Source organism: Anser brachyrhynchus (assembly GCF_964034855.1).
Source record: "Anser brachyrhynchus genome assembly, chromosome: 2".
Lineage (NCBI taxonomy): Eukaryota > Metazoa > Chordata > Aves > Anseriformes > Anatidae > Anser > Anser brachyrhynchus.
The window spans coordinates 61933256-61958044 of record NC_137695.1 but is presented as its reverse complement, the minus strand read 5'-3'; the positions used below and the strand labels follow the sequence as shown (position 1 = coordinate 61958044).

General features: G+C 53.5%; 2 protein-coding genes across 9 annotated transcripts in view; both read right to left on the bottom strand.

Moving 5' to 3' along the window:
* The window catches only part of TARP (TCR gamma alternate reading frame protein), a 35615-nt gene extending 21488 nt beyond the window's left edge, over positions 1–14127 (bottom strand). For 2 of the 8 annotated variants that reach the window (XM_080582236.1, XM_080582237.1), the window contains exon 1: positions 2703–3592. In XM_080582236.1, the coding sequence (XP_080438362.1) occupies positions 2703–3175 (473 nt within the window). In that variant the 5' untranslated portion in view covers positions 3176–3592. The other 6 variants (XR_013947383.1, XR_013947382.1, XM_080582234.1 and 3 more) reach the window with 6 other exon arrangements.
* A 5886-nt stretch (positions 14128–20013) lies between these two features.
* LOC308190629 (uncharacterized protein) lies at positions 20014–21292 on the bottom strand. Its single transcript, XM_080582241.1, has 3 exons — positions 20989–21292; positions 20230–20896; positions 20014–20132 (listed from the first exon to the last, which is right to left on the bottom strand). The coding sequence occupies exons 1-3, from the start codon at positions 21038–21040 to the stop codon at positions 20033–20035; spliced, it is 819 nt and encodes a 272-aa protein (XP_080438367.1). The 5' UTR covers positions 21041–21292; the 3' UTR covers positions 20014–20032.
* Between the last annotated feature and the right edge of the window lie 3497 nt (positions 21293–24789).

The window sequence follows — 24789 nt, the reverse complement described above, 5'->3', positions numbered from 1 at the left end:
GAGGAAATGACTCATTTGGCACACCCAAGGGTAGTGCCCCAACTCCTAGCCATTGGTTTGAGAGGGGGTAAGGCAGGGAACAGGGTGTTGCTGCTGCTTAATTTTTTTGACAAACTAAATCACAGCAATAACAATGTAAAAGGGTCCATACCCAAGCTACTACCGACCTCAGCAGTGTCAATGCAGTCCTTCTATGGGACCTGAAAACACCCAAGATACCTGGAAAGCTGGTCATTTCCCCCGCATCAGGAGACAAACCAAGTGTGGGAGAGGCTGACTCCTGGCTTATGAGAAATCCTAGCAAGGTACGGGGATCTTCTTCTCATTTCATCTGTGTTTTGACTGAATAGTCTGTCTTGCAAAGGTCTGAGCCCTCATAGTGACTGCCAGTCCAAGAATGGCTTCTTGCTCCCACCAGCTGCAAAATCCTGTTCCTAATACAAAGTGTGAGAAAAGTGCCTGATGGAAGCGTTGGTTTCACATCAGAAGGACTTTTAATCATTTCCTGGTGAAACACTTGGCATCTGTAGCTCTTAGATCATTAAACGCATGCTACTGGTTTCCTGCCTTCATGGCAAAGCAGTCTGAAGTGAAAACCTGTTGCTATTGGAAAAGAGGTTTGTGGCTATGTGAGTGGGGGCAAAATATGATGGGATCTTACTTGGTCCAAAAAGCCACAAAATCAAGTGTGGTGCTGCACTGGCCCTGCACTTACCCCTTAACGCTCCTGGACATATGGCCATCAGAGCTTCATGCCTTGAATATGTGAGGTGTGAGAGTGTACGGGGCTTACATGGGAAGGGTTTGGAAGCTGGGGGGCTGCAGGGGTGGCCTGTGTGAGAAGAGTCCAGGAGCTGCCCCATGTCAGGTAAGAGCCAGCTCCAGAAGGCTCCAAAAGGGACCCACTGCTGGCCCACCACTAGTTGCACCTCTGTGAGAGCAGATTTAATAACGGGAACTAAAAAAAAAAAAAAAAAACAAACAAAACTGCGGCAAAACATCAGCTGGGAGTGCTAGTAGTGAGCACCAGCCCTACAGCCCCCAAGGTCAGTGCAGCAGGAGTGCAGGAGGTGCTCCAGACACGCAGCAGCAGTTCCCCTGCAGCCTGTGGAGAGGCCCCTGGTGGAGCAGGCTGTCCCCCTGCAGCCCATGGGTCCCACATGGAGCAGATCTCCACGCTGCAGCCTGTGGAGAGGAGCCCACGCAGGAGCAGGGAGTCTGGGGGGAGCTGCTGCCCGTGGGGGACCCGTGCTGGAGCAGCTTGCTCCTGGGGGATGGACCCCGTGGTACGGAGCCATGTGGGAGCAGTTCTTGAAGAGCTGCTGCCTGTGGGCAGCCCCCGCAGGCTCAGTTTGGGAAGGACGGCATCCCGTGGGAGGGACCCCACGTGGAGCAGGGGCAGGGAGTGACCGTGAGGGATCGGCTGAGAGAGCAGCATTTGGGACAGACCACAGTCCCCAGTCTTACAAGACCAAATGGATGTGGCCAGAACAGCTGGCAGCAGTAACATGCTTACGCATTAAGTGGGGTCTTCACTTGGGTAACAAATCTAACTTTTTACGGAAATGAATACGGGGTGGGTGGGAGAGGAGGTGGTTCATTTCAGCGGTATTCAATAGCAGGTCTCTTGCTGATCCCTGCATCCCAGGCTCAGAAAATGTCGGAACTGCGGAGGTTGCCAAGGGACTCTTAAGGCCCTCAAGTCCAACCCCTATTCAAGCAGGGTCACCTAGAGCAGGTGGCCCAGGACTGTCCAGTGGGTCCTGATGGAGGCTCCACCTCCTCTCGGGACAACCTTTTCCAGTGTTGGACTGCTCTCATGGTAAGAAAGTTTTTCCTTGTGCTCAGATTTATTTTCATTTCATTTGAATTTCAGTTGGAGCCCATTGCCTCACAGGGCACCACGTATAGGAGCCTGACTCTTGGCCCTTTCCACCCCCCCCCCCCCCTTCTTGAGATTTGTAGATATTGAGGGGCTCTCTGGACTGAAGAGTCCCAGCTTTTTCAGCCTTCCTCTTTGGAGAGATGCCCCCGTCCCTTCATCATCGTCATGGATCGTTACTGGACTGTCCCCAGGATGTCCATTTCTCTCTAGTACTGGGGAGCCCAGAGCTGGACTCAGCGCTCCAGGTGGGGCCTCCCCAGTGCCGAGCAGTGGAGAAGGATCACCTCCCTCAGCCTGCTGGCAGCACTTTGCCTCACGCAGCTCAGGGTACTGACAGCCATCTTGGCAGCAAGGGCACAATGTTTACTCTCATTCCTTCGCTAGACATCCAGCCAGGTCCTTTCCTGCATAGCTGCTTTCCAGCCGGCTGGCCATGTGTGGCCCAGGGCTCCCAGGTTAGATCTTCACTGCAAATATGCCCCTTCCGTGCTCCCTCCCTGCCCTTTCCTTGTTTTTTGCTAGCTCAGACCATGGTGGGAAAACATCCACCTTCAGCAAAGATTGTGTAAGCGGTGCTGCACCGCTGAGTTGTTTAAGCACCCGCTGAGGCTGCAGCGTGCTGCATGCCTGTTCTATTTGTCAACTCTTCAGACTTCCTTCCTTCAGTGGAAGGGACGCCCCAGGAGGGACGTTTTAGGAGCTGAGAGGTGGGTGCAGGAAGGTAACGTTGGTTCCCTGCGTTTGAGAGGAAGCTTGCCACTCAGGCTGCAGCCACCTTTCTGTACAGGCTGCCTATGATCTTCTTGCTGTGTGAGACTGCCAGTAGGCACAGTAGTAGGTACCTTCATCATCCTCACGTATGTCTTTGACCGATAGAGTGCAGGTATTTTTGCCTCTTTTAGAAGAATGGTACTTGTCCTTGTAGGAATCCTTGTCGTAATTAATCTGTGCTGTTGAGGTCACATACAGAAGCCGTTCAGGAGCCCTGGTGGGTATATGTCGGTACCAATGGATGTAAGCAGCCTGGAAGTTACCTATGGCCTCGACTTTGCAATCAATCACTGCAGTCGTAGATGTCCTTTTGGTGAGAGATGGCTGACGCTGTTGCAGGAGCACTTGTGCTTGCCCGTCGAACAGAAGGAGAGAAAATAATACAACGAGCACTGTCAGCCGCCTGCTCACAGCCGTATGGACGAGAGCCACTTGCCGCTGCTCCACACGCTGCCCTCCTGAGAGGGGGAACGTGCACGACCAGGCTGCAGCCAGGGCCAGGACCGGCAGCAGCAGCATCCCGATGGCGCTCGCTCGTCGCTGGCTGTGGGAGAAAAATGCTGCCTCTGCAGCAGGGCCAGGGGGCTGTGCCTGACGAGAGGATGTGACTCGCTTGGGGGCCTTCAGGAGAGGGGCCCCAGGAAGCAGGCAGGTAATGCTGCAGGAAAGCAGCTCCGCCAAGCCCTGCTGAATGTCAGCGGTCGTTTATAAAGGGATTTTATAGTCTGGAGCAACCTACTGCTGCTTCCAGAGTAGTTGGAAGCTGCTAAGCAGTACCTGGGCTCAGAGGTTTTTCCTAAGGTCCGTGGCCAACACAAGGAAGGAGAAGCAAGACAGTGGAGCTGAATGCATTTGAAGGCTGTCCAGTGACTGCCCGTCGCACCATCTGAATGCCAAAGGCCAGGAAAATGCACGGCAGCCCCTTGGGAGCTCAGAAGCAGGCCTGCTGCCCTTGCAGGTTCTTCTTGTCGCAGGTGAGGTGTGATGCTGCACCCCAGGGTAGCACCTGCAAATGCTGGGGGCTATACAAGGAAACTCAGATGTTTTAGACCCCAGAGTGGGTTAGCATAAAATAACGATGATCTGGGAGAGCAAAGTAGGGCATCTGTTCTATGCTGTTGATAGCCCTTCTGCAGAGACCAGGTCACTGCTACTTCCCTTGGAGAGAAAACGGAACCGATTCCCACATCTCTGTTGTCCAATTGTTATTTTATTTAGGGCAGCCAGGTCTTAATTCTTCCTGTTTTCTCTTCTCCCCGCCTCCCTCCAGCCATCCAAAAAGTGTTTTCCAGCTCGATAGGGGCACTCTGCTCTTGTACGGTTGTGACAGGAATCTGAGCTTTCCCTCTTCTGTGAGGTGCGACTCATACCTCAGTGCTAAATGTGCAGCCAGGTTTTTCTTCTTCCTGTTCTCTCTTTCTCCTGCCATACCTGGGGAAATCCCTTTTTGTTGCTGAACTGAAACGACTTCTCTGCTGGTACCAGCCACAGCGAGCATCTGCACTGCCTACGGCAGCCCCGAAGCGCCTTTGGTGCCCGGCTGCCTGAGAAGTGTGCTCGATGGGTTCGGGGCTGATGGGGAGGCAGGGCGGGCACGTTCCTTGAGGTTTTGGGGACTTTCAGGGTGTGGTCCAGGAAGGGAAGCACATCTTTGTGCAGGCTGCTTATGGCTCTCTGCTGCTGTGCATCCCACCTGGCGCAGTAGTAGGTAGCAGCGTCTTGCAGGGTGACTTTGCTCACCGTCAGGGTGCAGACAGATTTGTCCAGGTCCTTCTCGATGCTGAATTTCCCCCCATCGGCCTCGTTCCCAAGAAAGAGCCTGGATGCCATGTAGGCAACGCGCTCGGGAGCTGCCCCAGGCCTCTTGCGGTACCAGTGAATGAAAGCTTTGTCAAAGTCGGGGACGGAGACATGGCAGGTGATGAGCACCGTTTTGCTTTCCGGCTTGGTGATGGATACCGGGCTTTGCTGCAAGGCTCGTGCAGGGCCACCTGTGGGAAAGCAAGAGGGAAATTGGGAATGCAAAGCTGAAACAGCAGCAGAGCTTCCCCCGGGATGTGCGGGCAGCAGGGTGAGCAGGGCACATACAAGAGAAAGCAGCTGCCAGGACAAAAGCTCTCAGCAGCCACGTGGTCGCTGCCCTCCGTAGGGCTTCCATGCGGGAACAGGCTCGGGGCCAGAGTCGAGTGGTGGCCAAGCGGATCCGAGCAGCGGAAACCACTTGTCTTGTTGACGTCCAATGAGGCTGTGGCAGCTGCAGGCAGGCTAAAAAGTGAGTTGGGATCTTTCAAATCGTTTGTGGTGGAGCCACCGAGAGAGTATTGGTTGAGGTGATCGCTGGGTTTCTGCCATAGTGGGGTTCCCAGTAGGCACAGTAGTAGGTAGCAGCAGCATCCGGAGCTATGTTTTTTATTGTAAGAGTACAAATTTTCTGGTTAGAAGCCCTTTCAACAGAATACATACGCCCTTGGAAGCTCTTATCCTCTATTTTTATCCCAGTTGAAATGTAGAACATCCACTCTGGAGCTTTATTTTCCTTCTGTTGGTACCAGTGTATGATGATGTTATCAAAATTTGCAGAGATGTCTTTAAAATGACATTGCAGACGTGTACTTCTTTCAGACTTTGTAATGGATATAGGGGTCTGTATGGGAATTTCCTGTGCAAATCCATCTAGAAAAAAAAATAGTAGAAATTAAGTTTTTAAGTCAGTGACAGTCAGTAGCAATAAGTGACTTGGGAAAATATACGTTAGTGAAACCACGTTTGCCTGTGAGGGAATGCAAGATAAAGTAAAAAACACTTACCAGACCAAGCAGCGGTGGCCACAAGCGCTGCCAGCAGCAGCATGTTTGCTTGTCCCGCTCAGCTGAGACTCAGAGGAGAGTGAAAGAGGCCCCAGATGGAGACAGGGTTGAGTGGGAGGAGAAGACGTCTCCAGCGATGGCTCTGGGCACAACTGTGTGGGGCTACGTTTGCAGAGAACCCACTGCAGCCTGGGAAAGGACTTAGACCAGGGAATGCTCACATTGGTGAGGAGGTTGTCATCCCATCTCCTCTTCAGATAAACGTGAGAAAGACTGGGAAGTCCAAGGAGCGTGGCACGTGGAAACTTGAGTCAGAGCTGCTGAGAAGGGGTTGGGAGTGAGAGCAGCTCCAGCCGTACATCAGGGCGTGAAGCTCCCAGCCCAGAGGCCACCCTGGTGGGCGCTGAGTGTGTGCGGTCACCTGTAGTGGGCAGGAGGCATGTCCCCACCCGGTCAGGGACCTCCTCTTGCTGCCTCAGCCTGGCCACCCAGCTGCGGTGTGCCAAAATGCCCCTGTGCCTGTGCTGCCCCCACTGCAGCAGCTCGTGGGGATCAACCTGCAGCAAGCACAGCAGCATCCCCAGGAGTAGGCGCCTGGTCTGTGGTTTTGCGTGGGGAGGAAATGCGCAGCTGCAGGGTTTTGGTTTTGAAGCTGAGATGAGGAGCAAACACTTCTTGGAAAGAAAGAGTGGGAAAGTAAAGCAGAAAACATGTCCCAGGTGCAGGACCCTGTATGTCCCCCCTCACACATCACGAGGTTCCTGTCAGCCCATTTCTCCAGCCTGACGAGGTGCCTCTGGATGGCAGCATGACCCTCCTCACATTTCCCCCACTGCTCCCAAAGTCTAAATCTACTCTCTTTTATTTTAACACTGTTATACCTTTTCCCATCACTACCCTTGTCCTATCGCCATACTCCCTCATAAAGAGCTGTCCTGTAGGCCCCTCTCCCTGCAGAATAGGTTTCCCCAAGTCCCATCCAACCTGGCCTTGAACCCTTGCAGTTATGGAGCATCCACAATTTCTCTGGGCAGCCTGTTGCACTACCTCAGTGTCCTCATAGGACATAGACTCTCAGGTCTCCCTGGAGCCTTCTGTTCTCCAGGCTGAACAACCCCAGCTCTCTCGGCCTCTCTCCATAGGAGAGGTGCTGCAGCCCTCTGATCCTCCTCATGGCTCTCCTCTGCACTCATGCCATGTCTCTCTAATGCCATGCAGCCCAGAGCAGGACCCAGCGCTCCAGGTGGGGCCTCCCCAGCGCCAAGCAAAGGGAAAGGATCACCTCCCTCAGCCTGCTGGCAGCGCTTTGCTTCATGCAGCTCAGGGTACTGACAGCCATCTTGGTAGCATAGGCACATGGCTGCCTCCTGGTCAACTTGGTGTCCACCAGGACCCCAAGGCCTTTTCTGCAAACCTGATCTCCAGCTGGCTGGCCCTCTGCTGTCCAGAGTTGTTCCTCTCCAGGAGCAGGACTCTGCACGGCCCCTTCCCAGACATGGTGAGGTTGCTGTCAGCCCATTTCTCCATCCTGACGGGGTGCCTCTGGATGGAGCATGACCCTCCCCACGTATCCCCTACTCCTCCCAGGTTGGTGTTGTCAATAAACGTGCTGAGGGTACACTCTGTCCCATCATCCAAAGCATTAAGGAAGATGTTAGAAAGTACTGGACCCAGAACTGACTCCCGAGGTACACTGCTAGTTCATGGCCTCCAGGAGGACTTTGCACCTCTGATCACCACCCTTGGGGCCCAACTGCTCAGCCCATCTTTCTGTCTCCTCCTCCAGCCCATCACATCAGCAGCCTTTCCCTTAGGCTCTTAGGGGTGACAGTGTCAAGGGCTTTAATGAAGTGCCCAGACTACCTGCGCTGGTCTCCCCTCATCTAGCAGGCTGGTCATTTCATTGTAGAAGTGTACGAGATTGGTCAAGAATGATTTCTCCGTGGTGAATCCATGCTGACTCCTAATGACGATCTCCTTGCCGTCTGTCTCCGTTTCTTGGAGGCATAGCCCATGGCTGAGGACTTCACTTCTCTTCTGGAAACCTCAGGGGAGAAACTATGATGATAAAAGTGGAGTTCCTGGTCTGTTGTAGGACTTTGTAGGGACTGAAATGCCAAGGAAGACAGCAGAGAAATGGGAAGGAAAGTCTACCAAATCATGCAGTCTCTCCTTGTTTCTCTCCTTGTTTCACACACACAACTTATTTCAAGAGAGAGTACCAAATGTATGGAGATATATTGGTCTGCTTGCTCCATGGATTCCAGTAAAGAATAGAAATCTTCAGCTGCTGTTTGTTCACTAGGCACAGACAGGCTGTGTACACTGTCAGGTGAGTGCTTTTCGTACTTCCAAGTCTTCATCTTAAGAGCAATGTTCCCTCTTTGTACCCTCAATTGACGGAGACCTGCAGCTTCTGCATGTTACTGATATGTGTCAGTCTGAAAATAATATCCCGATTATTAACATCCTCTATTTAGCAGTTGTCATGCTAGGCTGTTGTTTTTCCTATCCTGCGGCAGAAAATCATCAGAGCAGGGCTGAATGAGGAAGCATCTGCATTTGGGCAGAGTTCAGAGCTTGTGGTTCAGAGTGCCAAGTGCCTTTTTGTATGGTTTATCTTGGCCCATCTAACGCTGTGATGCCTCGATAATAATACCAATATGCACAGTAGTATATGCCAGTGTCCCTCTGGGTTAAGAAATCTATTGTGAGACTATAGAGGGGTTTAGAGGCATGTTTCCACACTTGATACTTTCGTCCATCTGTGCCGTCATCAAACGTAGGAGTCTTTCCTGACACATAGAGTATTCTCTTGGGCGGCTCTCCGGGAAGCTGCTTGTACCAGTGCACAGTGTCATCACTGCTCAGTTGGCACTCCATTATGGCTGAGCTGCCCTTCATCTGCCTCCGCATTGCCGGGTGTTGCACCGGCACTGCCTGTGCATCTCCACCTGAAAGCGAATAGGGAGAAATTTGGTGAAAATTTGGTGAGGGCTCAGAACGGCTGCAGTCTGGAGCAGGGACAGTGTTCTCCGCACACGGCAAAGATAGGAGAAAGGGAATGGGGCTTACGGGACCAAGAAGAAGCTGCAAGCAGGACGGGCAGCAGCAGCATGCTGCCTGCTTGGGTGAACCGTGGAACTGAAGTAGGGGCAGGAACATTATAAAGCCCTCCAGGAGGAGAAGGAGTCAAACAGCTCTGGGGAGGAAATGACTCATTTGGCACACCCAAGGGTAGTGCCCCAACTCCTAGCCATTGGTTTGGGAGGGGATGGGGAGGGCAGGGAACAGGGTGTTGCTGCTGCTTAATTTTTTTTTGACAAACTAAATCACAGCAATAACAATGTAAAAGGGTCCATACCCAAGCTACTACCGACCTCAGCAGAGTCAGTGTAGTCATTTTGCGGGACCTGAAAACACCCAAAATACCTGGAAAGCCGGTCATTTCCCCTGCATCAGGAGACAAACCAAGTGTGGGAGAGGCTGACTCCTGGCTTATGAGAAATCCTAGCAAGGTACGGGGATCTTCTTCTCATTTCATCTGTGTTTTGACTGAATAGTCTGTCTTGCAAAGGTCTGAGCCCTCATAGTGACTGCCAGTCCAAGAATGGCTTCTTGCTCCCACCAGCTGCAAAATCCTGTTCCTAATACAAAATGTGAGAAAAGTGCCTGATGGAAGCGCTGCTTTCACATCAGAAAGGCTTTTAATCATTTCCTGGTGAAGCACTTGGCATCTGTAGCTCTTAGATCATTAAACGCCATGCTGCTAGTTTCCTGCCTTCATGGCAAAGCAGTCTGAAGTGAAAACCTGTTGCTATTGGAAAAGAGGTTTGTGGCTATGTGAGTGGGGGCAAAATATGGATTTGGTAGCAGGGGGGCTGCAGGGGTGGCCTGTGTGAGAAGAGTCCAGGAGCTGCCCCATGTCAGGTAAGAGCCAGCTCCAGATGGCTCTGAAAGAGACCTGCCCCTGACCCACCACTGTTTGGGCCTCTGTGAGAGCAGATTCTAGAAAGGGAAGAAAAAAAGAAGAGCTGCACAACATCAGCTGGGAGAGCAAAGAGTGTGCACCAGTCCTGCAGCCCCAAGGTGTGCGCAGCAGGAGGCCAGGAGGTGCTCCAGGCACGCAACAGCAGTTCCCCTGTGGCCTGTGGAGAGGCTTCTGGTGGAGCAGGCTGTCCCCCTGCAGCCCATGGGTCCCACATGGAGCAGATCTCCACGCTGCAGCCTGTGGAGAGGAGCCCACGCAGGAGCAGGGAGTCTGGGGGGAGCTGCTGCCCGTGGGGGACCCGTGCTGGAGCAGCTTGCTCCTGGGGGATGGACCCCATGGTACGGAGCCATGTGGGAGCAGTTCTTGAAGAGCTGCTGCCTGTGGGCAGCCCCCGCAGGCTCAGTTTGGGAAGGACGGCATCCCTTGGGAGGGACCCCACGTGGAGCAGGGGCAGGGAGTGACCGTGAGGGATCGGCTGAGAGAGCAGCATTTGGGACAGACCACAGTCCCCAGTCTTACAAGACCAAATGGATGTGGCCAGAACAGCTGGCAGCAGTAACATGCTTACGCATTAAGTGGGGTCTTCACTTGGGTAACAAATCTAACTTTTTACGGAAATGAATACGGGGTGGGTGGGAGAGGAGGTGGTTCATTTCAGCGGTATTCAATAGCAGGTCTCTTGCTGATCCCTGCATCCCAGGCTCAGAAAATGTCGGAACTGCGGAGGTTGCCAAGGGACTCTTAAGGCCCTCAAGTCCAACCCCTATTCAAGCAGGGTCACCTAGAGCAGGTGGCCCAGGACTGTCCAGTGGGTCCTGATGGAGGCTCCACCTCCTCTCGGGACAACCTTTTCCAGTGTTGGACTGCTCTCATGGTAAGAAAGTTTTTCCTTGTGCTCAGATTTATTTTCATTTCATTTGAATTTCAGTTGGAGCCCATTGCCTCACAGGGCACCACGTATAGGAGCCTGACTCTTGGCCCTTTCCACCCCCCCCCCTTCTTGGGATTTGTAGATATTGAGGGGCTCTCTGGACTGAAGAGTCCCAGCTTTTTCAGCCTTCCTCTTTGGAGAGATGCCCCCGTCCCTTCATCATCGTCATGGATCGTTACTGGACTGTCCCCAGGATGTCCATTTCTCTCTAGTACTGGGGAGCCCAGAGCTGGACTCAGCGCTCCAGGTGGGGCCTCCCCAGTGCCGAGCAGTGGAGAAGGATCACCTCCCTCAGCCTGCTGGCAGCACTTTGCCTCACGCAGCTCAGGGTACTGACAGCCATCTTGGCAGCAAGGGCACAATGTTTACTCTCATTCCTTCGCTAGACATCCAGCCAGGTCCTTTTCTGCATAGCTGCTTTCCAGCCGGCTGGCCATGTGTGGCCCAGGGCTCCCAGGTTAGATCTTCACTGCAAATATGCCCCTTCCGTGCTCCCTCCCTGCCCTTTCCTTGTTTTTTGCTAGCTCAGACCATGGTGGGAAAACATCCACCTTCAGCAAAGATTGTGTAAGCGGTGCTGCACCGCTGAGTTGTTTAAGCACCCGCTGAGGCTGCAGCGTGCTGCATGCCTGTTCTATTTGTCAACTCTTCAGACTTCCTTCCTTCAGTGGAAGGGACGCCCCAGGAGGGACGTTTTAGGAGCTGAGAGGTGGGTGCAGGAAGGTAACGTTGGTTCCCTGCGTTTGAGAGGAAGCTTGCCACTCAGGCTGCAGCCACCTTTCTGTACAGGCTGCCTATGATCTTCTTGCTGTGTGAGACTGCCAGTAGGCACAGTAGTAGGTACCTTCATCATCCTCACGTATGTCTTTGACCGATAGAGTGCAGGTATTTTTGCCTCTTTTAGAAGAATGGTACTTGTCCTTGTAGGAATCCTTGTCGTAATTAATCTGTGCTGTTGAGGTCACATACAGAAGCCGTTCAGGAGCCCTGGTGGGTATATGTCGGTACCAATGGATGTAAGCAGCCTGGAAGTTACCTATGGCCTCGACTTTGCAATCAATCACTGCAGTCGTAGATGTCCTTTTGGTGAGAGATGGCTGACGCTGTTGCAGGAGCACTTGTGCTTGCCCGTCGAACAGAAGGAGAGAAAATAATACAACGAGCACTGTCAGCCGCCTGCTCACAGCCATATGGACGAGAGCCGCTTGCCGCTGCTCCACACGCTGCCCTCCTGAGAGGGGGAACGTGCACGACCAGGCTGCAGCCAGGGCCAGGACCGGCAGCAGCAGCATCCCGATGGCGCTCGCTCGTCGCTGGCTGTGGGAGAAAAATGCTGCCTCTGCAGCAGGGCCAGGGGGCTGTGCCTGACGAGAGGATGTGACTCGCTTGGGGGCCTTCAGGAGAGGGGCCCCAGGAAGCAGGCAGGTAATGCTGCAGGAAAGCAGCTCCGCCAAGCCCTGCTGAATGTCAGCGGTCGTTTATAAAGGGATTTTATAGTCTGGAGCAACCTACTGCTGCTTCCAGAGTAGTTGGAAGCTGCTAAGCAGTACCTGGGCTCAGAGGTTTTTCCTAAGGTCCGTGGCCAACACAAGGAAGGAGAAGCAAGACAGTGGAGCTGAATGCATTTGAAGGCTGTCCAGTGACTGCCCGTCGCACCATCTGAATGCCAAAGGCCAGGAAAATGCACGGCAGCCCCTTGGGAGCTCAGAAGCAGGCCTGCTGCCCTTGCAGGTTCTTCTTGTCGCAGGTGAGGTGTGATGCTGCGCCCCAGGGTAGCACCTGCAAATGCTGGGGGCTATACAAGGAAACTCAGATGTTTTAGACCCCAGAGTGGGTTAGCATAAAATAACGATGATCTGGGAGAGCAAAGTAGGGCATCTGTTCTATGCTGTTGATAGCCCTTCTGCAGAGACCAGGTCACTGCTACTTCCCTTGGAGAGAAAACGGAACCGATTCCCACATCTCTGTTGTCCAATTGTTATTTTATTTAGGGCAGCCAGGTCTTAATTCTTCCTGTTTTCTCTTCTCCCCGCCTCCCTCCAGCCATCCAAAAAGTGTTTTCCAGCTCGATAGGGGCACTCTGCTCTTGTACGGTTGTGACAGGAATCTGAGCTTTCCCTCTTCTGTGAGGTGCGACTCATACCTCAGTGCTAAATGTGCAGCCAGGTTTTTCTTCTTCCTGTTCTCTCTTTCTCCTGCCATACCTGGGGAAATCCCTTTTTGTTGCTGAACTGAAACGACTTCTCTGCTGGTACCAGCCACAGCGAGCATCTGCACTGCCTACGGCAGCCCCGAAGCGCCTTTGGTGCCCGGCTGCCTGAGAAGTGTGCTCGATGGGTTCGGGGCTGATGGGGAGGCAGGGCGGGCACGTTCCTTGAGGTTTTGGGGACTTTCAGGGTGTGGTCCAGGAAGGGAAGCACATCTTTGTGCAGGCTGCTTATGGCTCTCTGCTGCTGTGCATCCCACCTGGCGCAGTAGTAGGTAGCAGCGTCTTGCAGGGTGACTTTGCTCACCGTCAGGGTGCAGACAGATTTGTCCAGGTCCTTCTCGATGCTGAATTTCCCCCCATCGGCCTCGTTCCCAAGAAAGAGCCTGGATGCCATGTAGGCAACGCGCTCGGGAGCTGCCCCAGGCCTCTTGCGGTACCAGTGAATGAAAGCTTTGTCAAAGTCGGGGACGGAGACATGGCAGGTGATGAGCACCGTTTTGCTTTCCGGCTTGGTGATGGATACCGGGCTTTGCTGCAAGGCTCGTGCAGGGCCACCTGTGGGAAAGCAAGAGGGAAATTGGGAATGCAAAGCTGAAACAGCAGCAGAGCTTCCCCCGGGATGTGCGGGCAGCAGGGTGAGCAGGGCACATACAAGAGAAAGCAGCTGCCAGGACAAAAGCTCTCAGCAGCCACGTGGTCGCTGCCCTCCGTAGGGCTTCCATGCGGGAACAGGCTCGGGGCCAGAGTCGAGTGGTGGCCAAGCGGATCCGAGCAGCGGAAACCACTTGTCTTGTTGACGTCCAATGAGGCTGTGGCAGCTGCAGGCAGGCTAAAAAGTATGTGGGGGCTGTTCTTTTCCACGTCTTCCACCCTCGGGAGCCCCTGCAGGTGCGCCCAGCCAGGCCAGCAGGAGTCTTCAGCCAGGTGAGGTTTGCAGCCCTCGCCTGCCTGTGGTGGGGAGCACAGCCAGGGTTGTGTGCCAGCTGCTAGAGTGTTTTCTACGGCTGTGCTCTCCCAGTAAGCACAGTAATAGGTGGCTTCCTGCTCCTTTGTGACTCTTCTTATTGTGAGAGTACAGGTGGGCTCCGTCTTCTTCTTCTCGGCCCCAAAAGTTTCACTGTAGGACTGGTTGTAGAAAACAGCCTCCCCTGTCGCCACGTACAGAAGGTGCTGCGGGGCTTCCCCGGGTTTCTGCTGGTACCAGTGAATGTAGGCATTCGTAAAGTCTGACCCTGAGAAATGGCACTCGATCCGCGCAGTGCTGTACGCCACTCTGCGCACGGAAGGTTTTGGCTGCCGGAGGCTTTGCGCAGCTCCATCTGTAAGGGAAATCAGAGGAACAGCGCTGTGGTGACAGCAGGGGCGACCCCCTGAGCACTCCCCGACCCCGCAGCTCGCACCTAAGACTTACAGCAGCAAAGGGCAGCGGCAGCCAGAAGCACCTGCAGCGGCAGCGGCAGCATGCGCGTGGCACGACGTCGAGCCTGCCTCCGTGAACTGGCCCGGGCAGCGTGCGTCCGTCCCCGGCGACAGGGAGGGAGGGATCAGGCACTTGAGGGGCAGAAAGGAGTGGCTCAGGCACCCGGCACCCAATGGCAGCTCCTCTGCGTGGCTCCAGCTCCTGGGGTGCCTGGGGTCTCCTTGGGCCCGTGGGAACTTCCCTGCACGTGCTGGTGCTCTGCAGATGGAAGCCACTGCCCATCGCGGCTCCCCAAATTCAGCCCGGTGTGAGCAGCCACAGCTTGTCTTTACGGAAGCTGCCTCGTGGCCAGCTGCACACACTGTAGCACGGTCACAGGTAGGTTGCTGCAGCAGCTCCTTGCCCACTCTTACGGATTTGTGCCTCATTTTTAGCCTGGGTCCCTCTTGCTTCATCTCCACCTGAGTATATCTTTGCTCGTTGGTGGGAGAGACAAGATAAGAGAGTTTCCACCTGAAATCCCTCTTCCTATGGTGTTGTTGGTGGTGGGGAATTTCCCCATGCTGCAAAGGATGCTGCGATGCTTTCAAACTGTTAGTAAAGGCTTCAGTAATTTAAAAATCATAAATATGCACAAAAGCATGCCCAGCCCTCAAGTAAGTCTTCTGTTCCCTGTCCCTACCCCTGCCATTTCCCACATCCCTGAGAAAGTGGCATTTCTTTCTACCCATCAGGGGCAGCTGTCTTTGTACTTAGCCATCTCCCATGGTCCGGGTGCCACGATACGATTTTAGCACCTGGGATATGTGTCTAGCTCACTAGCTTAAACAGAAACGCTTTGTAGTGTAAACTGTCATGACATCTTCTGGACATCGGTAGCAATACACTCACATTCCTATTCTTATTTGGTCTTTATATTTGTAAATATTTTTCTAGGTCTTGTGCTTATTTAGTCTCTAATTTTCTCACCAAATCATGTACGCTTCCCAAATCTGATGCTTCACTTGGGCACAAGTCTTTTCCTATCGTCTGGCATTTATCAGGCAAGCCCGAATCTTGTGCTTGTCCATTCAGTACTGAGATCTGAACACCTACTGATGAGCAGCCCTCTCCCCCAGCTTGACTCCATCTCCACTGCTTCCCCATTAAGAATGTCTCAGAAATAGGCTTAAAAAATGACAGCTTCCTGATGCTGATGCTACCGGGGTCCTTTCTTGAAGTAGAAACCAATTGTTTACTCAACGCATAATTTTCCCAGCCCTATCAAGAACATCCATGTCCTGCTGATTTCTGCCCCCAGATTGATGGGACTTTCTCACTTCAAGTCACAGGGAGTTTTGCCCTCATCTCGGTGGGATTTAGAATGCACTCAACTTTCAAGGGAAAGCTTTATTTAAGTTTTCTGTGTCAAGCCATGGGCTTTGAAAAGCTCCAGGACTACATGCTGAATAATTTCCTGGAACAGCACCATGGAAAATTGCCCCTTTCCAGGAAAGAAATCCTTACAACCAGTTCCCTGCCATGCATGAGGCAAATAAGGGGAAGAGGAAGTGCCGAGGTCGGGTTAGGCATTTGCCTTTCGCCGTTCCCTTTGCACTTGCCACTTGCTCTGTTGAAATCCTGAGCTTTTGGCAGCTGACCCCTCCAAGGAGTGGAGGCTCAGCGCCGAGCCAGTCCCGGCTGTGCAGAGCCTGCGTGTTGAGGCCGGGCGGCTTATCCACACCGGGGGAAGTGAGTTGGGATCTTTCAAATCGTTTGTGGTGGAGCCACCGAGAGAGTATTGGTTGAGGTGATCGCTGGGTTTCTGCCATAGTGGGGTTCCCAGTAGGCACAGTAGTAGGTAGCAGCAGCACCCGGAGCTATGTTTTTTATTGTAAGAGTACAAAGTACATCACCCCAGCATAGTGGGGAACAGGAAGAGTTTTCCCTTAGAAATACTTGGGAATGGCAGGCATGATGTTCCCATCACCAAAGTGTTTGTCAGTGGTACATGCTAGTGTCATCTGGAATGACATCCTTTATCATGAGAACACACTGATTCTGGTCAGAAACTCTTTCAGCTCTGTACCTGTCTTTTTGCAAGCCACTTTCCACTGAAGTTTTCCCTTCTGCAAAGAACAGTAGCCTCTGTGGAGCTTCATTCTCCTTCTGTTTATGGCAGAGTATGACAGTACTATCAAACTTGTTGGTAAGCTTTTGATTTCACAGGACATTTGTGAAGTTTTCTTGAACTCGGCGATGAATACAGGGGTCTGTAAGGAAATTTCCTATGCAAATCCATCTAGAAGAAAAAAAAAAAAAAGGTGGACCAATCTTGTTAGGTGGAATTCAGAGACTTAGGAATAAGTGCAGCAATGGGCACCCTCTGAGGAAAGGTTGCAAAGTGAGAAGGACAGGGACCTGCCACTGGCCCATCATTGTTTATGCCTCTGTGAGAGCAGACTTAAGAAAGGGAAGAAGAAACTGCTGCACAACAGCAGCTTGGAGAGAGGTGTGAGCACCAGCCCTGCAGCCCCCAAGGCGTGTGCACCAGGAGGGCAGGAGGTGCTCCAGGCACTCAGCAGTGGTTCCCCTGCAGCCTGTGGAGAGGCCCCTGGTGGAGCAGGCTGTCCCCCTGCAGCCCATGGGTCCCACATGGAGCAGATCTCCACGCTGCAGCCTGTGGAGAGGAGCCCACGCAGGAGCAGGGAGTCTGGGGGGAGCTGCTGCCCGTGGGGGTCCCGTGCTGGAGCAGCTTGCTCCTGGGGGATGGACCCCGTGGTACGGAGCCATGTGGGAGCAGTTCTTGAAGAGCTGCTGCCTGTGGGCAGCCCCCGCAGGCTCAGTTTGGGAAGGACGGCATCCCTTGGGAGGGACCCCACGTGGAGCAGGGGCAGGGAGTGACCGTGAGGGATCGGCTGAGAGAGCAGCATTTGGGACAGACCACAGTCCCCAGTCTTACAAGACCAAATGGATGTGGCCAGAACAGCTGGCAGCAGTAACATGCTTACGCATTAAGTGGGGTCTTCACTTGGGTAACAAATCTAACTTTTTACGGAAATGAATACGGGGTGGGTGGGAGAGGAGGTGGTTCATTTCAGCGGTATTCAATAGCAGGTCTCTTGCTGATCCCTGCATCCCAGGCTCAGAAAATGTCGGAACTGCGGAGGTTGCCAAGGGACTCTTAAGGCCCTCAAGTCCAACCCCTATTCAAGCAGGGTCACCTAGAGCAGGTGGCCCAGGACTGTCCAGTGGGTCCTGATGGAGGCTCCACCTCCTCTCGGGACAACCTTTTCCAGTGTTGGACTGCTCTCATGGTAAGAAAGTTTTTCCTTGTGCTCAGATTTATTTTCATTTCATTTGAATTTCAGTTGGAGCCCATTGCCTCACAGGGCACCACGTATAGGAGCCTGACTCTTGGCCCTTTCCACCCCCCCCCCTTCTTGGGATTTGTAGATATTGAGGGGCTCTCTGGACTGAAGAGTCCCAGCTTTTTCAGCCTTCCTCTTTGGAGAGATGCCCCCGTCCCTTCATCATCGTCATGGATCGTTACTGGACTGTCCCCAGGATGTCCATTTCTCTCTAGTACTGGGGAGCCCAGAGCTGGACTCAGCGCTCCAGGTGGGGCCTCCCCAGTGCCGAGCAGTGGAGAAGGATCACCTCCCTCAGCCTGCTGGCAGCACTTTGCCTCACGCAGCTCAGGGTACTGACAGCCATCTTGGCAGCAAGGGCACAATGTTTACTCTCATTCCTTCGCTAGACATCCAGCCAGGTCCTTTTCTGCATAGCTGCTTTCCAGCCGGCTGGCCATGTGTGGCCCAGGGCTCCCAGGTTAGATCTTCACTGCAAATATGCCTCTTCCGTGCTCCCTCCCTGCCCTTTCCTTGTTTTTTGCTAGCTCAGACCATGGTGGGAAAACATCCACCTTCAGCAAAGATTGTGTAAGCGGTGCTGCACCGCTGAGTTGTTTAAGCACCCGCTGAGGCTGCAGCGTGCTGCATGCCTGTTCTATTTGTCAACTCTTCAGACTTCCTTCCTTCAGTGGAAGGGACGCCCCAGGAGGGACGTTTTAGGAGCTGAGAGGTGGGTGCAGGAAGGTAACGTTGGTTCCCTGCGTTTGAGAGGAAGCTTGCCACTCAGGCTGCAGCCACCTTTCTGTACAGGCTGCCTATGATCTTCTTGCTGTGTGAGACTGCCAGTAGGCACAGTAGTAGGTACCTTCATCATCCTCACGTATGTCTTTGACCGATAGAGTGCAGGTATTTTTTGCCTCTTTTAGAAGAATGGTACTTGTCCTTGTAGGAATCCTTGTCGTAATTAATCTGTGCTGTTGAGGTCACATACAGAAGCCGTTCAGGAGCCCTGGTGGGTATATGTCGGTACCAATGGATGTAAGCAGCCTGGAAGTTACCTATGGCCTCGACTTTGCAATCAATCACTGCAGTCGTAGATGTCCTTTTGGTGAGAGATGGCTGACGCTGTTGCAGGAGCACTTGTGCTTGCCCGTCGAACAGAAGGAGAGAAAATAATACAACGAGCACTGTCAGCCGCCTGCTCACAGCCGTATGGACGAGAGCCGCTTGCCGCTGCTCCACACGCTGCCCTCCTGAGAGGGGGAGCGTGCACGACCAGGCTGCAGCCAGGGCCAGGACCGGCAGCAGCAGCATCCCGATGGCGCTTGCTCGTCGCTGGCTGTGGGAGAAAAATGCTGCCTCTGCAGCAGGGCCAGGGGGCTGTGCCTGACGAGAGGATGTGACTCGCTTGGGGGCCTTCAGGAGAGGGGCCCCAGGAAGCAGGCAGGTAATGCTGCAGGAAAGCAGCTCCGCCAAGCCCTGCTGAATGTCAGCGGTCGTTTATAAAGGGATTTTATAGTCTGGAGCAACCTACTGCTGCTTCCAGAGTAGTTGGAAGCTGCTAAGCAGTACCTGGGCTCAGAGGTTTTTCCTAAGGTCCATGGCCAACACAAGGAAGGAGAAGCAAGACAGTGGAGTTGAATGCATTTGAAGGCTGTCCAGTGACTGCCCGTCGCACCATCTGAATGCCAAAGGCCAGGAAAATGCACGGCAGCCCCTTGGGAGCTCAGAAGCAGGCCTGCTGCCCTTGCAGGTTCTTCTTGTCGCAGGTGAGGTGTGATGCTGCGCCCCAGGGTAGCACCTGCAAATGCTGGGGGCTATACAAGGAAACTCAGATGTTTTAGACCCCAGAGTGGGTTAGCATAAAATAACGATGATCTGGGAGAGCAAAGTAGGGCATCTGTTCTATGCTGTTGATAGCCCTTCTGCAGAGACCAGGTCACTGCTACTTCCCTTGGAGAGAAAACGGAACCGATTCCCACATCTCTGTTGTCCAATTGTTATTTTATTTAGGGCAGCCAGGTCTTAATTCTTCCTGTTCTCTCTTCTACCCGCCTCCCTCCAGCCATCCAAAAAGTGTTTTCCAGCTCGATAGGGGCACTCTGCTCTTGTACGGTTGTGACAGGAATCTGAGCTTTCCCTCTTCTGTGAGGTGCGACTCATACCTCAGTGCTAAATGTGCAGCCAGGTTTTTCTTCTTCCTGTTCTCTCTTTCTCCTGCCATACCTGGGGAAATCCCTTTTTGTTGCTGAACTGAAACGACTTCTCTGCTGGTACCAGCCACAGCGAGCATCTGCACTGCCTACGGCAGCCCCGAAGCGCCTTTGGTGCCCGGCTGCCTGAGAAGTGTGCTCGATGGGTTCGGGGCTGATGGGGAGGCAGGGCGGGCACGTTCCTTGAGGTTTTGGGGACTTTCAGGGTGTGGTCCAGGAAGGGAAGCACATCTTTGTGCAGGCTGCTTATGGCTCTCTGCTGCTGTGCATCCCACCTGGCGCAGTAGTAGGTAGCAGCGTCTTGCAGGGTGACTTTGCTCACCGTCAGGGTGCAGACAGATTTGTCCAGGTCCTTCTCGATGCTGAATTTCCCCCCATCGGCCTCGTTCCCAAGAAAGAGCCTGGATGCCATGTAGGCAACGCGCTCGGGAGCTGCCCCAGGCCTCTTGCAGTACCAGTGAATGAAAGCTTTGTCAAAGTCGGGGACGGAGACATGGCAGGTGATGAGCACCGTTTTGCTTTCCGGCTTGGTGATGGATACCGGGCTTTGCTGCAAGGCTCGTGCAGGGCCACCTGTGGGAAAGCAAGAGGGAAATTGGGAATGCAAAGCTGAAACAGCAGCAGAGCTTCCCCCGGGATGTGCGGGCAGCAGGGTGAGCAGGGCACATACAAGAGAAAGCAGCTGCCAGGACAAAAGCTCTCAGCAGCCACGTGGTCGCTGCCCTCCGTAGGGCTTCCATGCGGGAACAGGCTCGGGGCCAGAGTCGAGTGGTGGCCAAGCGGATCCGAGCAGCGGAAACCACTTGTCTTGTTGACGTCCAATGAGGCTGTGGCAGCTGCAGGCAGGCTAAAAAGTATGTGGGGGCTGTTCTTTTCCACGTCTTCCACCCTCGGGAGCCCCTGCAGGTGCGCCCAGCCAGGCCAGCAGGAGTCTTCAGCCAGGTGAGGTTTGCAGCCCTCGCCTGCCTGTGGTGGGGAGCACAGCCAGGGTTGTGTGCCAGCTGCTAGAGTGTTTTCTACGGCTGTGCTCTCCCAGTAAGCACAGTAATAGGTGGCTTCCTGCTCCTTTGTGACTCTTCTTATTGTGAGAGTACAGGTGGGCTCCGTCTTCTTCTTCTCGGCCCCAAAAGTTTCACTGTAGGACTGGTTGTAGAAAACAGCCTCCCCTGTCGCCACGTACAGAAGGTGCTGCGGGGCTTCCCCGGGTTTCTGCTGGTACCAGTGAATGTAGGCATTCGTAAAGTCTGACCCTGAGAAATGGCACTCGATCCGCGCAGTGCTGTACGCCACTCTGCGCACGGAAGGTTTTGGCTGCCGGAGGCTTTGCGCAGCTCCATCTGTAAGGGAAATCAGAGGAACAGCGCTGTGGTGACAGCAGGGGCGACCCCCTGAGCACTCCCCGACCCCGCAGCTCGCACCTAAGACTTACAGCAGCAAAGGGCAGCGGCAGCCAGAAGCACCTGCAGCGGCAGCGGCAGCATGCGCGTGGCACGACGTCGAGCCTGCCTCCGTGAACTGGCCCGGGCAGCGTGCGTCCGTCCCCGGCGACAGGGAGGGAGGGATCAGGCACTTGAGGGGCAGAAAGGAGTGGCTCAGGCACCCGGCACCCAATGGCAGCTCCTCTGCGTGGCTCCAGCTCCTGGGGTGCCTGGGGTCTCCTTGGGCCCGTGGGAACCTCCCTGCAGGTGCAGGTATTTGTCGAGGTGATCGCTGGGTTTCTGCCATAGTGGGGTTCCCAGTAGGCACAGTAGTAGGTAGCTGTGTCATCTGGAACTATACTTTTTATTATGAGAGTACAAATTTTCTGGTCAGAAACCCTTTCAACTGCATACTTGTGCCCTTGGAAGCTCTTATCTGCTTTCGTTGTCCCTGTTGAAATGTAGAACATCCACTCTGGAGCTTTATTCTCCTTCTGTTGGTACCAGTGTATGATGGTATTATCAAAATCTTCAGAGACATGTTTAAAATGACACAGCAGACGTGTACTTCCTTGAGATTTGGTGATGGATACAGGGGTCTGTATGGGAATTTCCTGTGCAAATCCATCTAGAAAAAAAAAAAAAAGTAGAAATTAAGTTATTAATTGGCAATCAGTGACTTGTGAAAATATCCATTAGTGCAACCACGTTTGCCTGTGAGGGAATGCAAGATAAAGTAAAAAACACTTACCAGACCAAGCAGCGGTGGCCACAAGCGCTGCCAGCAGCAGCATGTTTGCTTGTCCCGCTCAGCTGAGACTCAGAGGAGAGTGAAAGAGGCCCCAGATGGAGACAGGGTTGAGTGGGAGGAGAAGACGTCTCCAGCGATGGCTCTGGGCACAACTGTGTGGGGCTATGTTTGCAGAGAACCCACTGCAGCCTGGGAAAGGACTTAGACCAGGGAATGCTCACATTGGTGAGGAGGTTGTCATCCCATCTCCTCTTCAGATAAACGTGAGAAAGACTGGGAAGTCCAAGGAGCGTGGCACGTGGAAACTTGAGTCAGAGCTGCTGAGAAGGGGTTGGGAGTGAGAGCAGCTCCAGCCGTACATCAGGGCGTGAAGCTCCCAGCCCAGAGGCCACCCTGGTGGGCGCTGAGTGTGTACGGTCACCTGTTGTGGGCAGGAGGCATGTCCCCACCCGGTCAGGGACCTCCTCTTGCTGCCTCAGCCTGGCCACCCAGCTGCGGTGTGCCAAAATGCCCCTGTGCCTGTGCTGCCCCCACTGCAGCAGCTCGTGGGGATCAACCTGCAGCAAGCACAGCAGCATCCCCAGGAGTAGGCGCCTGGTCTGTGGTTTTGCGTGGGGAGGAAATGCGCAGCTGCAGGGTTTTGGTTTTGAAGCTGAGATGAGGAGCAAACACTTCTTGGAAAGAAAGAGTGGGAAAGTAAAGCAGAAAACATGTCCCAGGTGCAGGACCCTGTATGTCCCCCCTCACACATCACGAGGTTCCTGTCAGCCCATTTCTCCAGCCTGACGAGGTGCCTCTGGATGGCAGCATGACCCTCCTCACATTTCCCCCACTGCTCCCAAAGTCTAAATCTACTCTCTTTTATTTTAACACTGTTATACCTTTTCCCATCACTACCCTTGTCCTATCGCCATACTCCCTCATAAAGAGCTGTCCTGTAGGCCCCTCTCCCTGCAGAATAGGTTTCCCCAAGTCCCATCCAACCTGGCCTTGAACCCTTGCAGTTATGGAGCATCCACAATTTCTCTGGGCAGCCTGTTGCACTACCTCAGTGTCCTCATAGGACATAGACTCTCAGGTCTCCCCGGAGCCTTCTGTTCTCCAGGCTGAACAACCCCAGCTCTCTCGGCCTCTCTCCATAGGAGAGGTGCTGCAGCCCTCTGATCCTCCTCATGGCTCTCCTCTGCACTCATGCCATGTCTCTCTAATGCCATGCAGCCCAGAGCAGGACCCAGCGCTCCAGGTGGGGCCTCCCCAGCGCCAAGCAAAGGGAAAGGATCACCTCCCTCAGCCTGCTGGCAGCGCTTTGCTTCATGCAGCTCAGGGTACTGACAGCCATCTTGGTAGCATAGGCACATGGCTGCCTCCTGGTCAACTTGGTGTCCACCAGGACCCCAAGGCCTTTTCTGCAAACCTGATCTCCAGCTGGCTGGCCCTCTGCTGTCCAGAGTTGTTCCTCTCCAGGAGCAGGACTCTGCACGGCCCCTTCCCAGACATGGTGAGGTTGCTGTCAGCCCATTTCTCCATCCTGACGGGGTGCCTCTGGATGGAGCATGACCCTCCCCACGTATCCCCTACTCCTCCCAGGTTGGTGTTGTCAATAAACGTGCTGAGGGTACACTCTGTCCCATCATCCAAAGCATTAAGGAAGATGTTAGAAAGTACTGGACCCAGAACTGACTCCCGAGGTACACTGCTAGTTCATGGCCTCCAGGAGGACTTTGCACCTCTGATCACCACCCTTGGGGCCCAACTGCTCAGCCCATCTTTCTGTCTCCTCCTCCAGCCCATCACATCAGCAGCCTTTCCCTTAGGCTCTTAGGGGTGACAGTGTCAAGGGCTTTAATGAAGTGCCCAGACTACCTGCGCTGGTCTCCCCTCATCTAGCAGGCTGGTCATTTCATTGTAGAAGTGTACGAGATTGGTCAAGAATGATTTCTCCGTGGTGAATCCATGCTGACTCCTAATGACGATCTCCTTGCCGTCTGTCTCTGTTTCTTGGAGGCATAGCCCATGGCTGAGGACTTCACTTCTCTTCTGGAAACCTCAGGGGAGAAACTATGATGATAAAAGTGGAGTTCCTGGTCTGTTGTAGGACTTTGTAGGGACTGAAATGCCAAGGAAGACAGCAGAGAAATGGGAAGGAAAGTCTACCAAATCATGCAGTCTACTCTCCTTGTTTCACACACACAACTTATTTCAAGAGAGAGTACCAAATGTATGGAGATATATTGGTCTGCTTGTTTCATGGATTCTAATAAACAATATAAATCTTCAGCTACTGTTTGTTCACGAGGCACAGACAGGCTGTGCTCACTGCCAGGTGAGTGCTTTCTGTACGCCCAAGTCTTCATCCTGACAGCAAAGTTTTGTGCCCTCAATTGATGGGGCCTTGGAGTTTCTGCATATTAGAGAGATGTGTGAATCTGGAAAATCTGGCAGAAAATCATCAGAGCAGGGCTGAATGAGGAAGTATCTGCATTTGGGCAGAGTTCAGAGCTTGTGGTTCAGAGTGCCAAGTGCTTTTTTGTATGGTTTATCTTGGCCCATCTAACGCTGTGATGCCTCGATAATAATACCAATATGCACAGTAGTATATGCCAGTGTCCCTCTGGGTTAAGAAATCTATTGTGAGACTATAGAGGGGTTTAGAGGCATGTTTCCACACTTGATACTTTCGTCCATCTGTGCCGTCATCAAACGTAGGAGTCTTTCCTGACACATAGAGTATTCTCTTGGGCGGCTCTCCGGGAAGCTGCTTGTACCAGTGCACAGTGTCATCACTGCTCAGTTGGCACTCCATTATGGCTGAGCTGCCCTTCATCTGCCTCCGCATCGCCGGGCTTGGCACCGACACTGCCTGTGCGTCTCCACCTGCAAGGGAATGGGGAGAAAATGGGTGAGGGCATGAAATAGCTGCAGTCTGGAGCAGGGTCTGTGTTCTCTGCACACGGGATGGAGAGGAGAAAGGGAATGGGGCTTATGGGACCAAGAAGAAGCTGCAAGCAGGATGGGCAGCAGCAGCATGCTGCCTGCTTGGGTGAACCGTGGAACTGAAGTA